Source organism: Cupressus sempervirens, chromosome 3 (genome assembly GCF_028749045.1).
Source record: "Cupressus sempervirens isolate cs-2001-9-10 chromosome 3, ASM2874904v1, whole genome shotgun sequence".
Lineage (NCBI taxonomy): Eukaryota > Viridiplantae > Streptophyta > Pinopsida > Cupressales > Cupressaceae > Cupressus > Cupressus sempervirens.
The window spans coordinates 339635282-339650231 of record NC_143120.1 but is presented as its reverse complement, the minus strand read 5'-3'; the positions used below and the strand labels follow the sequence as shown (position 1 = coordinate 339650231).

The window sequence follows — 14950 nt, the reverse complement described above, 5'->3', positions numbered from 1 at the left end:
AGACTGCACTCAAAGGATTTGTGATGAACTGAATTGTAATCCTTGTTCCAGGATCAATTTTATCTTACAAAGTCAAGAAAAGCTATGGGAGATAACATTGATGAAGACATTCTATGGGAGATAACACTGATGAAGACATGTTGATTGCTAAATCTGGCAAAGTATGGAGTCTTTAGGAAACTCCCAAAATCTAAAATATTTGTTATAAGTCCTTGGAACATCCTTGTTCTAGGATCAATCTTATATTACAAAGTCAAGAAAAGCTATGGGAGATAACATTGATGAAGACATGTTGATTGCTAAATCTGGCCAAGCATGGAGTTTTTAGGAAACTCCCAAAATCTAAAATCTTTGTTATTAAGTGCTCTAAATCTAAAACCACTCTCAACCCACCTGACAGCACTCATATAAAATATAACCAGGTATAACAGCTTAAATGATATATATTCAATCAAGATAATTGCCCTGTGAGTGCCTAATCAATTTGAAACCAAAACAAAGACGAATCAAGATAATTACAAGGTGGGAAATCAACTTAATGGCACTATGAGAAGTGAAAATGCAAAGCTTTAGAAGAATTGGATGAATGACAAATGAAGATAAATCAGAATGAGATTGCAAGCAACAGTGAAACTTGAAGTCTAGTCCTTAGTGTTAAACTGGAACTTGGGGAGATCGGGTTCCAGCCATCCTTTGTTCTAGGTAGAACATGAGCAGGTCAAATTCCAACCACCCCTTATACCACTTAGGTTTTCCATCCCAAAATTTCTGCCCCTCTATACCTTGGAAACTTTTCTGTTTTGAATGACTTTGTGACTTGGAAATATGAATGAACAAAGGTGCAAATCACTTTTTCCTAATTAAAGTCAGGTTTGAGTGAGCAAGAAGAATCAAATTTTTAATAATATGTGCAGATCAGTTTTTTCCTAAGTAAAGTCAGATTTGAGTGAGCAAGAAGAATCCAACTTTTGATAAAATGTGCAGATCACACCCAAAGGTACAAAGGATCTGAAAAGAAGGTTACTAAGAAATAAAATAAAATTGGAGATAGGTTGGAATTAAATTGCACATTGAAGATGATGGAGAAAGTCAATCATGAGAAATCAATTAAGGTGGAAAGAGGGGAAGGTCAAATTCCAACCATCTTTAATTCTAGCTGGAACATGAGAAGGTCAGATTCTAACCCTCTCATGTTCCCATATGTAGATCATAGCCTTTGTTTGTGCCCTCACATTAGAGTTAAATTACAGTTTCATGGGCTTGGGGGCATTGGGAGTAGGTAAGACTAAGAAAGTCAGTCTTCACCTAAATATGATCAGGTTAAAAGCTATTAGAAGGCTAACCCCTCAATGGAATATGAAAATCAGACTTGAAAAGTTAGCCAGGATCAGAATTTTAATCAAGCTTAATCCACCAACAAAGCAAATCAAAACAAAAGGAACTGTAAGGCCATTGAAAGTAAGTTAACATGGGTGCTTAGGAAGGTCAGATTCCAACCATCCCATGTTCTAACTGGAACATGAGCAGATCGGATTCCAATCCTCCCATGTTCCCATTCATGGAATATCAGACCTAAGAAAACTCAAACTCTTGCCTTGGACAAATCCCAAACCACCTAGGCATTTTAATAGTTAGAAAAAAGCATCCCAAACTGAAAATCAGAATTATTTCCCCTAAAGTGAATTCTGCATTCTAGAAGTAGATTAGCTTTCTAAACCCTTTCCCTTGCAAAGGGTTTGGTTGGCGGAAGCTAAAGTCGAGTTGATGTCTATTGAAAGAATTAAATAAGTCTCTTTGTGATAACCAGCATATCACATCATAAAGAGCGAAAGCCCATGATTAAGAAGGAACCTTGGGGTTGTCTCATTCGATTACACAATACTACATTTTGTAGAATATGCGCACCCTTATTCAAGAGAGAGTTAGAGGTTTGGTGTTTCATCTCAAAATACTGAATATTTGGATATGTACGTTGCAGTAGAACAACTCATATCAACACAACCATACATAGTCTGCTTCTATAACACAACCAGGAGGAGGTCAGTGATGAAGGTTTGTGTATCCTATTAGGGAGGCAAAAGTTCAAAATTAAAGAGTTGCAGAGTGTATATAAATCTTGAAGAATACATAAGGTAACTGGATACGCATATACAAGAAACCAAACAAATTATGCACATTACCCAGCAAAAAAGCATTATGAGAGTACAATTAAAGGTATCCCAAAGTGTATTGCTTAACGTCAAGTGGAAATTATGAGAAAAACCCATGACCAAGTCTTGAAAAAATTAAGGGAAATCATTAGATAGGGAGTTTTGAGATGAAATTGAAGTGAGGATGAAGAACAGGTGAAGTCAAGTCATTTGCAAAGAGACAAGTAAAAATTGCAAAAGGGAACAAATTCATTTGAGCAAGAAAAAAATGGAAGTAATTTTTGTTAGAGGTTATAACTTGGGATGGTTGGACTCTGACCACCCCATGTCCCTGCTGGAACATAGAGACATTGGAATCCAATCCTCTCATGTTCCCTCTTAGGCCTTCAAACCTAGACTTCTACCAGCTTTTTTACCACTCAGGCAATTTGGCTTGAACCAAAGCTCTTCTTCCAAAGTCAATGAAAACAACTTGAATAATCATTTAAAAGGCATGGAAAATCATGGAAGATAACGATTTCTTAATATAAAATCAAGTTAAAATAATCAAATACTTGCAGATCCGAACTTATACACTCATAATTTCATGGCAATGAGATATCAGATTTTAAAGATGAAGAATTCGATCCTTCATTCAACTTAGGCAAAATACTCATTGAAACTGTCTAAGCAAAATGATTTCCTCTTAAATTTAATTTCTTGGCATTGAATTTGCAAGAAGAAGCTTGGATTATAGTGAGATCAAGTTCGGGACTTCAAGAAAGAATGATGGTTCAAGGTTGAAGATGCAAACTCAAAGAATAAAATCAAGAGCAAGGATAGCAAACAATGTTTGCAAGTCTACAAATGGAGAATATAACAAAACTCAAAATTCTTTTGGAAATCCAAGTTCATTTTGAGGGTCCAAGTGCATCAAGGATCTCCTTACTTCAAGAAGATCATGACCAAGAAAATCAAGATTGCAAGAAAAGACAAGTGCAATGCCAATTATTCCATGAGGTAGAAGAAATTCATGAAGATGAAACAACTTGGGCTGTTACAATTGAAGGTTTTATAATGTTGAGTATCAAGAGATATTTTCTTATCAACAAGAATTTGATCAAGCCTACAAGATGAGGATGTTGAGATGGAAACACTCATCTTCAACCAATCAAAAAGGCTCCAAGTTGCACATGTCCAACCACATTCAATCAGATCATACCAAGTGTACATGTGGAGTCCACATCATATCTCTAACTAACCTATTTTCTAATTGGCTATCCAAAGTATTGTAATTTTCTTATTGGCCGATGGGATGGTGCCTTCATGTAATTGGATGATAGTGATGGCAACCCTAATTAGGGTTTATGTTGGCATAATCTTGGCCCTCAATCTCGAATTGATCTTAGCCCTTTATTGGTTTTGAACTATTAAAGGTCTAGACCACCTCATTTGTAACTCATAAGATTAGAGTAGAGTAGGAGTAGACATGTTGAAATTGTTGCCATAGATATCAAAGTAGTTGCTAAACCATTGTTGGCCTTCAAGATGGATTACTTGGTTCGCTTGGAGTATTGCAAGATTTCTACATTTCCTCATTTAAAGTAGTATTTCATTTCATGTTGGTTAGAAGTAGTGTTTAGTTGAATGGAAATATTTTGGATGCATCTTTGGTGAACTCACATAGACCAAACCAATAGTTGTGTATTTGTTGTAAGTTTGTCTTGCTGATCAAATGGCATATTTATGAGCTTAACTACAATTACAGTTTGCACGTTGATATGCATTGATTAATAGTGTTTATAGAATGGTGCTAGTTTGAACATCTTACATTTACCTTAGAAGATTGCACTAGCTTGGTTGATGTCAATAGCTAAACTAAGTCTACTAGAGTCACAAAGACATTCTTGCATTCTAGAAGTAGATTAGCTTTCTAAACCCTTTCCCTTGCAAATTGTTTGGATGGCAGAAGTTAAAGTCGAGTTGATGTCTATTGAAAGAATTAAATAAGTCCCTTTGTGATAACCAGCATATCACATCATAAAGAGTGAAAGTCCATGATTAAGAAGGAACCTTGGGGTTGTCTCATTCGATTACACAATCCTACATTGTGTAGAATACGAGCACCCTTATTCAAGAAAGAGTTGGAGGTTTGGTGTTTCATCTCGAGATACTAAATATTTGAATATGTATGTTGCAGTAGAACAACTCATATCAACACAACCATTTATAGTCTGCTTCTATAACACAACCAGGAGGAGGTCAGTGATGAAGGCTTGTGTATCCTATTAGGGAGGCAAAGGTTCAAAATTAAAGAGGTGCAGAGTGTATATACATCATGAACAATATATAAGGTAAATGGATACGCATATGCAAGAAACCAAACAAATTGTGCATACCCAGCAAAGAGGCATTATGAGAGTACAATTAAATGTATCCCAAAGTGTATTGCTTAACATCAAGTCGAAATTCTAAGGACCTACATTCCTACACTAGACTGAAAGGTTTTACCAAACTCTCATTCCTCCCTATTTTACAATTCAGAATTGGGTGAAAACAGTCCGGATATTGTTTAGTACACAGTGCTACATTTTGCAAAGCTTCTTCTGTACTATCTTCTAGATCAATAAATTATTAATTACAACGAAAAGTTACTCACCTAAGACAACCTACTCTTTGTCCATACAATCCCATATTTTTTGCAAATGATTGAGCACATGCAATCTGGTGACCATCTTCCAAAAATATTCTGATTGCCTTAGCATCTCTTTCTGTATCACCACTTGCAAACCCTTGGTATGCCATGTCAAAGAATGGAAAATGATTCTTCACCTGTAAGATGTTGGAGCATATCGAACAATAATAAGAACTTAATTTCTATATTAATCAATCCTTTCCAAAAAAGTACATATGAAATGCATCTTCCTGACCTTAAATTGATAAGATAGTTCCTTCCATTGCTCCTCTGTTGGATCTACCCCAGTGGGATTATGAGCACAGGCATGAAGCAAGAAGAAAGAACCATTTGGAGCATTCTGTATATAAAATAAAAATATATGGCACTAACATGTCAAGCAAAATGATAAGAATTTCCAACAGCAGAAGGCCAGAACTTGACATTTGAATGTCTTCAAAGAAATGGTCAAAATGTTTGATTCTGTTATAGATTTTACCTTAACATCATCCATGAAGGCTGCAAAGTCCAAGCCCCTAGTTTCTGGTTGGTAATAGTGGAAAGTCCTCTGGGGCACTTGGGCATCTCTCCAAATGTTGTGGTGACTGTAAATAAAAAAAACATATTTTCCCAATCATAATCACAATTACCTAAACAAAGTTGTCAAATACATTGCTCAGACCATAGCCAATTGAGTATATTTCTCATCGCTAACACTGTAATAAAAATCGCTAAACCCTGGACACAAAAATATCTAAAATTGCCCTGAATGTTTTAAGCTTTAGAAAGAACATCTGTGAAGTGAGAATTATATGAGGAAGATTGACCTGGACAATGACAAAAGTATAAAAATTAAAACACTCAATTTAGCAAGAGTTTCCTGCTGACACACAACAGACACAAATATAGATTCGAACAATAGACATACTTTTTCCACTAACCTAAGCATTTTGGGTAAGGATTCAAATTCCAGTACACCAATGTGACCAAAAAAGTGGGGTTGGATACATCGTTGGCACATTTTTCCAAGAAATATATAAAAGGACATCAATATATACATAATTAACCTAAAAACAAAAATTGAATCCAGATAACCCCACACATGTGTGCATTATTTTGAGGTCAAATTTTAGGTTTAGGATTATGTTGTCATAACAACAGATCAACCATGCAGACCAAAAAGTGAAAAAAGCGGAAAATACTATCAGACACTGCCCAAAGGCAGACCCAAATCCAAAAAGGACTGGAGAAAGATCCTGAGGTTTTCCCTATAAAAATGATACCAAGCAACAAACCATCAAACTACAAAATATTTAGCAACTAGCAATGATAATGAATTAACTTACTTGGCCCAGGTTGGCACAGGTATATAAATTTGGGAATCAGGTCGAAAACGTTTCTGGAACTCTGCAAAGAGCCGGCAAGCACCTGTACCTGAAAGAGCCTGGACAGCTGCCACACGTTTGTCTTTCAAAACCTCTGCATTTTCTCCATATGCCAGCTTTAGTGATTCTTCAACCATCTTTGCACTCCCACCCATGGGAAGATATTCCCTAGAAACACCACAAAACAAATTTTAGCACAGATGCTTGCCAGCATGGTTAACTACCGCTAGTACCTTTTAAATTTTAATAGATCACTTCTTCAATTTTCTAAAAAGACCATCCTAAATTATATTTTCAATTGAAAGCTGTCTTCCACTAGCTGCACCATTGTGCACATGTCACAGTATGCTGGAAACAAACATATCCCAAATCCTCATTCCACAATGAGAATTCCTGGGAACAGTCTTGTTTGCTGATGGTGAAAAACCAAGTGCAATAAGGAAAATAGGTCATCCTGGCATAAAGATGTTCAAAACTGACAACTATTTCCAGTGAGCAAAAAGAAAGATATTTTTGATGTATTGGAAAAAGATTAACGTACATGAATTCTTTGCCTGCAACACGACATTCAGCTTCACGCACACACTGAAGCACTACTGGCTTTCCATTATCATCACGATAGGCACCCTGCTCATTAAAAAGAAGTCTAACACATTAATTGCAAGCATGCATCTTATGGGAGCGTTTCCCCTGAATTATACTATATTAGTTGCTAAGAACCATCCTAGCAACAGTGTCCTATACGCATTGTCTGAAAATGTTTTCCTGAAATTACTTTCAACTGTAGGAAATCATTAACAAGCACAGAAGATTCATGATAAAAACAAGTTTGATGTAAGAGTTAAGAGATGTTGTCCCCTTAAAATATATCATCACAATAATCAGTAATTCATTAAACCCAAAAAATCTGAAACATAAGTTATCAACGATTTCAACGGTTTGACTAACCAAATGACAAATGCATGCTACTTATTATTTCCACATATAGAGGTGGTCTTTCCAATTGCTACTTACAATTATAATATCAGCAAAAGTTTATACAAACTGTAAAAACTTATAAATCATTCAGATAAATTTAAAAAGAACTTCTGTATAATAAATTGATGCATAACTGCTTTTGACTCCTATCACATACTAAAGTTTAAATATATGTCTAAGCAAAGCAACAGCATACTAACATGATAAATGTATAAGCATTCACAAGACCTACTTTAATCTTCAAGTAGCCACTGATATCCTGTACTCAGTCAAAGGTTGGAAATCCAAAAATTAGCACTTCCTCTGCTATCAGAGTGGATCATAAATTTTCTATGCATATTGCAAAAATGATCAACATGCCATTCTTAGACAGCAAATCCAATACAGCCATAAACAACTAGTGCAAATTCTTTACACTGTGGTTTTTCAAGAGCACTAAAGACGAGGTTTCTTTTCAATTTCAAATGATAAATAGAAATAATGAAATAGCACTCACGTAATAGGGATCAAATTACAGAATGCCTTGGTATTATTGTCTTCTAATAAAATCATCAGATCAACCACTATAAATTAAAAGAGAACATTTGAAACCCCTAACCTTGCCATTTCTATCAACCACAACATGGTGGATTAATCCCGGACCTCAAAAAACCCTGATCATGTGTCCCACTCCCATCTCCCTCAAAAGATTTACAAAGGTACTTATCATATCAAATTGAAAAAAATTATTTTCCAGAAGGAATGACAAGATCAAACACTAAGTAACATGTATCAATATAAAACTAAACAAACCCTGGAATCCTCAGGTCCGTAACAATAACAAACTAACTAAAATATGTATTCATCACACCAGCATTTACAAAGAAAACTCCCACTTCATTGGGATCACATTATAGTGTTAAATGCCAAGTTAACCAAATCAGTGCAAAGGTACAATTCAGAGTATACAAACTCCAAAATCTCAAGATTTTATTTTCGTTTTAGTTATTTAAAATTTAGAATTTGCAAATTTCCCAATAGCCATATTTTTGTTTTAAATTGAAATACTTATCAGGAACCAGGATGTAGATCAACATAAAAATGGTCATTCCACTGGGACTCAATTAAAATGTTAAAACTTGTTTAACCAAATGGGAACAAATTGACCAAATCAAAAATAAGAACCGCTGCAACTTAGTTTTGTTTTGCATGAATTAAATATATATCAGAATGGCCATAGACCACTGAACATTTGAAACGTCCATAATCTGTTCCACCTTCTCAATAACATCAGCTCAATAAATAGCATCCAAAATATATATACTCATCACGCCAGCAATTAACATGAAAACATAACGAAAGTCCTAATCTCTCCTATCTCCAGCGATAAAATCAAATTAACAAATGTATCCAATAATTAAATACTAATCGAATTAGCACAACATGAAAACACCCAAGCTGAATGGGAGGAATTCCAGTGTTCGAGGGAATTTGGATACAAAAGATATATCCAATTTGCTAATTACGGCATAAGATATGCTCCTCAATGGTGGCGTTTAAAATTAAGGCCACTTTGGAAGGAGCGGGCTGGAATTAACCAATCAAAGAAAAACACTTGTGGCCGCCATGCCGATGCTCCCCCAACAATGAAAATGATATGATATGATATGATAGATTTTAATGACGTCCACGACACTAAAGTAGTCTATGGGACCCATGCAATCACCCTCCCGAGTCAGGAGCCAAACTAGTCAGTTGCAAAGTTTTGGTTAACTTGTCTCTTCTTCTCTGAATTTTGATAATCAAATCCGCTTTCTCTTCACTTGATCTTCCTCGAATAAATAGTTGAAGTCCTTGTTCTGCAGAATTTTTGTATAATCAGATCTGATGTCGTTGCAAGTCAGGCATTCCTTGATAAAGTGTTGCTCTGTCTCAACTGTTCCCATATTGCAGAATAAACATGTTCTGTCTGCCCACTCTTCCTTTGGAACTTGCCATCTACCAGATAATAAACAACGATAAATAATCACTTCATTGCAATCCAATTAGATTTGCCAATTTCGGCAAGGCACGGTTTAGTTTATAATAGAAAATTTGACCGGATCAACCACAATGGGTAGCTTTAGGCCCCGTTTGTTTGCTGGAATTAACCTGGAATAGGGAAACGGGAATAGGAAAATTGGAATAAATCTATTCCAATTTTGGCCCAAAATAAGAATAAATCAAATTCTAATTTTTTTTTGGAATTCGACTTATTCTCATTTTGGGCCAAAATTGGAATAGATTTATTCCAATTTTCCTATTCCCGTTTCCCTATTCCAGGTTAATTCCAGCAAACAAACGGGGCCTAAGGAACCTAAAAAAATCCCCTATCTCTTCCCTCCATCAGTAATATCAGAACCAAATAAGCACAATCACCCAATATAAACTCCAAATATAAGCGTCCATAATTTTTGTTATCCTAAAATATCGAAACAGATCCGTCACGATTCAACCAGAACCTTAAAAAAACCCTACAACCAGAACCAAATGGATGCGATCACCCACTTCAAGCAATATCCACACACGATGGTTTTACTTTATTAATATAAACATCAGATCAACACCCATGGATACTACAGAAGCTTTTACAATAGGAATTTTTAAATGCTGGAGACCTGGTTAACCAAATCGCTACAACCAACACGTTCAAACATTGCAAATTCCAATAGCATGGTTTTGCTTTTCATACAAAATGCAACAGATCAATCTCCATAGACTACTCCAAAACGTTAAAAAATGCCCTAACCGCACCCTTGCCTCCATCAATAACATCAAAAAAAAAAAAATCCATGACAGCAAAAGCAGTTACTTACCACGCCAACATTAACCTTGCCCGGATGTGTGTCAGACAAATAAGCTTCTGTAACACCAAGAATAGGGTCTTTTGGAGCAGGCTCTACATTTTTCCACCACCCTGAAGTGGACATCAACCTTATTCCCAAGCCCAAATTTCCCCTGCTAAGATTCCTTGTCAAAGCCATTGCCGTTTGCTTCTTCTCAGACACCCACAATACCGAACGAACCTAAAATTTTACCCTTCCTTGAGATTTTTGGAGCCCAAAACGTGAGTCAATTGGGTTTGTCAATGTAAGAGAAAAAAACCTTTATAGAAAAATGGAAACATAGATTTTTAGTGGTCGCTTCAATGCCATGTGTAAAGCCGCCTAGTCTATTTCTCCGAGGGTGGGCATCTAGAATAATGGTATATTTGCCAACATGGACACATTTGAATACAGAATCGAAAAAATAATTTAGTATTATTACTATGATTAACTAATATGAACTATTGTCGTTTTTGGCATGGGAAACGGTTATGAATGAGCTTGCATTCCCACGTAAGCACTGCAAAAGTTCCTCAGGGATGACGTGTATTTCATCACTTAAAAGTGCCAATGGGAAGCGAAGTCATTGGTAATTGTGTTGTCCTATGTGTGTTTAAATTTTGATCTCAAAAAGTGTTCTACTTAAAACCCAGCATTATTAACATGGGAAGGCGACAAGCGAATCTTCACAGTAATTTAACATGAGGCCTCGACAAATTAAATGGTCGTGTTAAGTTTTTTTTCCACTACCTCTCTTTATATGACTAGGGAAACGATCCACTAGTGTTTTGGCCAATTTTGTGCACGTATAGTTCTTAATTTTTACATCAAAATTTGTCAATTTTTTTAAAAAATTTGTTGGTGAGTGAAGAGTTTAAAGCTAAGTTTTTGTCTTTTTTGCACGTACGAAATTTTCTATAGAACTCATAGAGTCCAAGGTGGTCTAAAAGTGTCATTGTAAAATGTTTGTCTGGAACTCGCCACATCGTTATCTTTTAACACAAAAAAATTTATAATATATCCAATTACTAATTGTTTTTGTGTCAATAAATGTTCACTTATAATGTGAAGTTGTGTACTAGGTAGAAAGGGTGGTGATGGGGTCATTTTAATTAAAACACATTATCTATAGTGGTAATTGAAACCCCGTGTTATTACATCCCTCCATGTACCCCACTTAACCACAGCTGATCCTAAACCCATGCACAGTGACATGTATAGATGTTCACCAAATGTCATGTTACCACCAGCAATTAAACTAATTAGTAAGGTGAATTTGCCTAAATCTATTCATTTTCATCGTGTAGAAGTCACTCATAGAGCTCCCACCAATGCTTTATGTCGCCTCTGCCTCTGTCATTTAGCTCAACCTTGCTCTTCTTCTGCATTTGAGGTGAGGATTCACAAAGTAGCAATATGTCATTGTTATTTATCATTCACATAGTGTTTCCATGATATTCTTGCAGTTTTCGTCATATGTCTTTTGGGTTTCACCATGAAATGACTTCATGCCATGTGAAAGAAAGTAATGAGTTGAGAAAATGATAAAGATTTAGTGTAGAATGTTGATATAATCATTGCTTTTTGTTGTGATTTTTTGTGAATGTTTTAATTATCTTGAAAGTTTTAGCAAAAATGTGAGATTTTGTCTATGTTTATAATTTTCTTCGACATATTTACCAAAATTGTTGCTTTTAGTGTGTTACAATCATTCTATAAGGTTGTGTTGAAGCTAGTAACGTCAATGAAGGAAATCATTATAGGAAAAGGGAAATGAAAAAATGGGGTTAAGGGTTTATAATGATTCAAGGGTTTTTAATCATTGAATGTGAATTTTTGTTTCGTAGAAGAGATTTTGGGATGATTCAAAGGTTTTTAACTAGTAAGGTTAAAGGTTTTATTTAAGGGTTTTTAATAATTTAGTGCACAATGATAGAAACAAATAATTAGTCTAAATGGTAAAGAAATAGTGTAGAATGTTGATATAATCATTAATTTTTGTTTTGTTTTTTTGTCAATGTTTGAAGTAGCTTGCACATTTCGGCACAAATATGAGGTTTTCTGTGTGTTTACAATTTTCTTCAACATGTTTACCAAAATTATTATTTTTAGTGTGTTTCAATCATTTTTTAAGATTTTTTTGCAACTAATAATGGCAACGAAGGAAATCATTACAAGATAAGGGAAATGAAAAATTGGGGTTTCAAATGGTTTCAAAAAATCTAGATGAAATGTAAAAGGGATTCTTTTAAATGTGAATTTATTTGTGGTTAAGGGTTTGTAATGATTTCAAGGTTTTTAATCAATGTCAATAATGGTTTTGTAGGTGTATTCGAGGGTTTTGGGATGAAGTTAAGGGTTTTGGGATGAGTCTAGGGTTTTTAATCATTGAGGTTAAGGTTTCCTTTTGTTTAAGGGTTTTGAATCAAGTAATGTACAATAATAGAAATAAATAAATACTCGAAATAGTAAAGAATTAGTGTACAGTGTCGATATAATCATTGCTTTCTATAGAGTTATTTTTGAATGTTTGAAGTACCTTGCAAGTTTTGGCAACATAATGAGGGTTTGTCTGTGTTTATAATTTTCTTCAACATATTTCCTGAAATCATTGATTTTAGTATGTTCCAATCACTTTCTAAGGTTATGTTGCTGCTAATAATGTTAATGAAAGAATTCATTACAAAAAAAGGGAAATAATTATATGGGGTCTCAATTAGTTTCGAAAAAATTAGATGAAATGTAAAAGGGATTCTTTTAAATGATAATTTATTTGTGATAAGGGTTTTGGGATGATTCAAGGGTTCATAATCATTGAATGTACATCCATAGAAACAAGTAATTAGTCCAAATGGTCAAGTAATTCTCTACAATTTTCAAAATAGAGACCAATTTTATGTTGTACCTTTCTAATTCAATTTTTCCATAGTTTTAAGTTGTAATCTTTCCACCTTCAAATCATTGCATGTAATGTGAGAGAAGAAATAAGTAGAAGAAATGATAAAGAAATAGTGTACATTTTCGATTTAATCATTGCTTGATATTGTACTATTTGTGTGTGTCCATAGTTTCTTCCACTCTTCATCTAAATTATGGAGATTTGTCTGTGTTCACCATTGCCTTCCACAAACTATAATTCTAAAAACATTCAACACCCACTCATGCTTCTCATCACCCTCCTTTGCAATAGTTACCTTACTTGTGACCTTTCTTAATTTGTCATTCATTTGTTGGACACCTCGAATATAATCATTTGCATACATCTATTTGGTTGCATTGCCTCATTCAAGTAACCACATGCATTATTAGGCAGTCATCAATGCATGCATTATTCAATTTGTAATACCCCTCCATTTCTATCATTGTAGACTTAGTTGTTAAAGTCCTATATGACTCTTTTATAGATGTGTTAGCCCTTATTTGATATTTGAAAAACAATACTTTGATATGTTGAGTAATTGATTGTGTCATGTTGTAACAATTTTCTACTTGTAGTGATAATGCTTTAATTTATCTTAGTTAGTCAATGAAATTGCTTTTATGATGATGTCATATGGTGTGTCTTAGAAAGATGTTTACTATGTTGTCACGATGATGAAATATTCACGTTAGAATGTGATGTTATTTGAATTTAGGTTTTTTATGGTAACTTACCCCACACTTGCATGTGTATGGTGTACATGTATTTTTTATTTTATGTTTGAAGTTTCTGATGTTGTTGAGGGAGGGACTCATAGTCACTTACTAGTCAGAATCTACATGATGTACCACTCCTCTGTAGTGCATGCCCCTAGTTCGCATTTCTGTTATCATTGTCAAATTCCTTAGGCTGATTTTACGCATTGATTAGTTTTAGAGATACTAGATTTGCAATATTATGATATTATTTCATGACTTTGATTGCAAATGTATCATTTATTATTGCTTAGTTGATTTCATTCATGTGTTGTTAATGATATTTTGATGATCCTAGTTAGTAAATGTGGTTTCTTTCATAAAAATGTTAACAAGATGTCTTTAATGATGATTATGTTGTATTGATAGAGATACATTATTATATGTACGCATTTGATATTAGACTTGTGATTTTTACGATACTTACCCCATACTTGCATGTGTATGGTGCGCGTGTTTATTTTATCTTTTTGTCTGACGTGTTTGATGTGGTTAAGGGAGGGAGTCATAGTCACCTGCTAGTCGGGATCTACATGATGAACCACTCCCCGCCATTGTCTATTTAGTTTAGATATAATTATATACATGTACATGCTCGTCTTTTATGCAGGATGCAGGTACCGGGCATCAACTTCCCTGAATTGTCAGGATGAGCGTGCCCTATTACAAATACTCAAATGGTGAGAATGGGAAGATAATGATCAAGTCCAATCCTAGCCATAAACCTATAATACTTGTCCTGCAAGGAGGACTCGTAACAGACTGTCTACCCTTTTTAAAACCCGTGAGTATTTTGTGTGTATGTTATTTTGTGAGTCTTTGATGAATTTTCTATTAATTAAGTCTAATTTAAAGATTAAATTAATGATTTAATTTAATGGAGAATTATTATAACATTTTAATATTTAATTATATTTAATTAATTGAGAAATTAATAAATAAAAAGAATGGAATTCGAAGATAAAAGTTTTAAGAATAAATTTAGAACATGATAATATTTTTTTAATTTAATAATAATATATTTAGAGTTCATTTTTGAATAAATGCTAAATATTATTGTTATTTAAGTTAATAAATATTTTATCAATTAAGTTTCTAAATATGAAATTAAAAGTGAAAAGATATTTAATTATCATAAAGATTATAGTTCGCATGAATTATGCATGAGTTGAAAATAAAAGAGAATAAATTAAAAGATTAAAAAAAAACATGTGAACTTGAATAAAGATATTTTATTATAGTGCACATGAGATTAAAGTTAATAAA

General features: G+C 34.1%; 1 protein-coding gene across 1 annotated transcript in view; it reads right to left on the bottom strand.

The window, feature by feature from the left end:
* ASP1 (aspartate aminotransferase 1) overlaps positions 1 to 10262 on the bottom strand; it is a 29202-nt gene extending 18940 nt beyond the window's left edge. Inside the window, exons 1-6 of the mRNA XM_089819750.1 lie at positions 10001 to 10262; positions 6730 to 6815; positions 6150 to 6356; positions 5303 to 5408; positions 5060 to 5164; positions 4789 to 4961 (exon numbers count right to left, since the gene is read on the bottom strand). Coding sequence (XP_089675876.1) covers positions 4789 to 4961; positions 5060 to 5164; positions 5303 to 5408; positions 6150 to 6356; positions 6730 to 6815; positions 10001 to 10168 — 845 coding nt within the window. The 5' untranslated portion in view covers positions 10169 to 10262. The remainder of the gene's footprint in view (positions 1 to 4788; positions 4962 to 5059; positions 5165 to 5302; positions 5409 to 6149; positions 6357 to 6729; positions 6816 to 10000) is intronic.
* Between the last annotated feature and the right edge of the window lie 4688 nt (positions 10263 to 14950).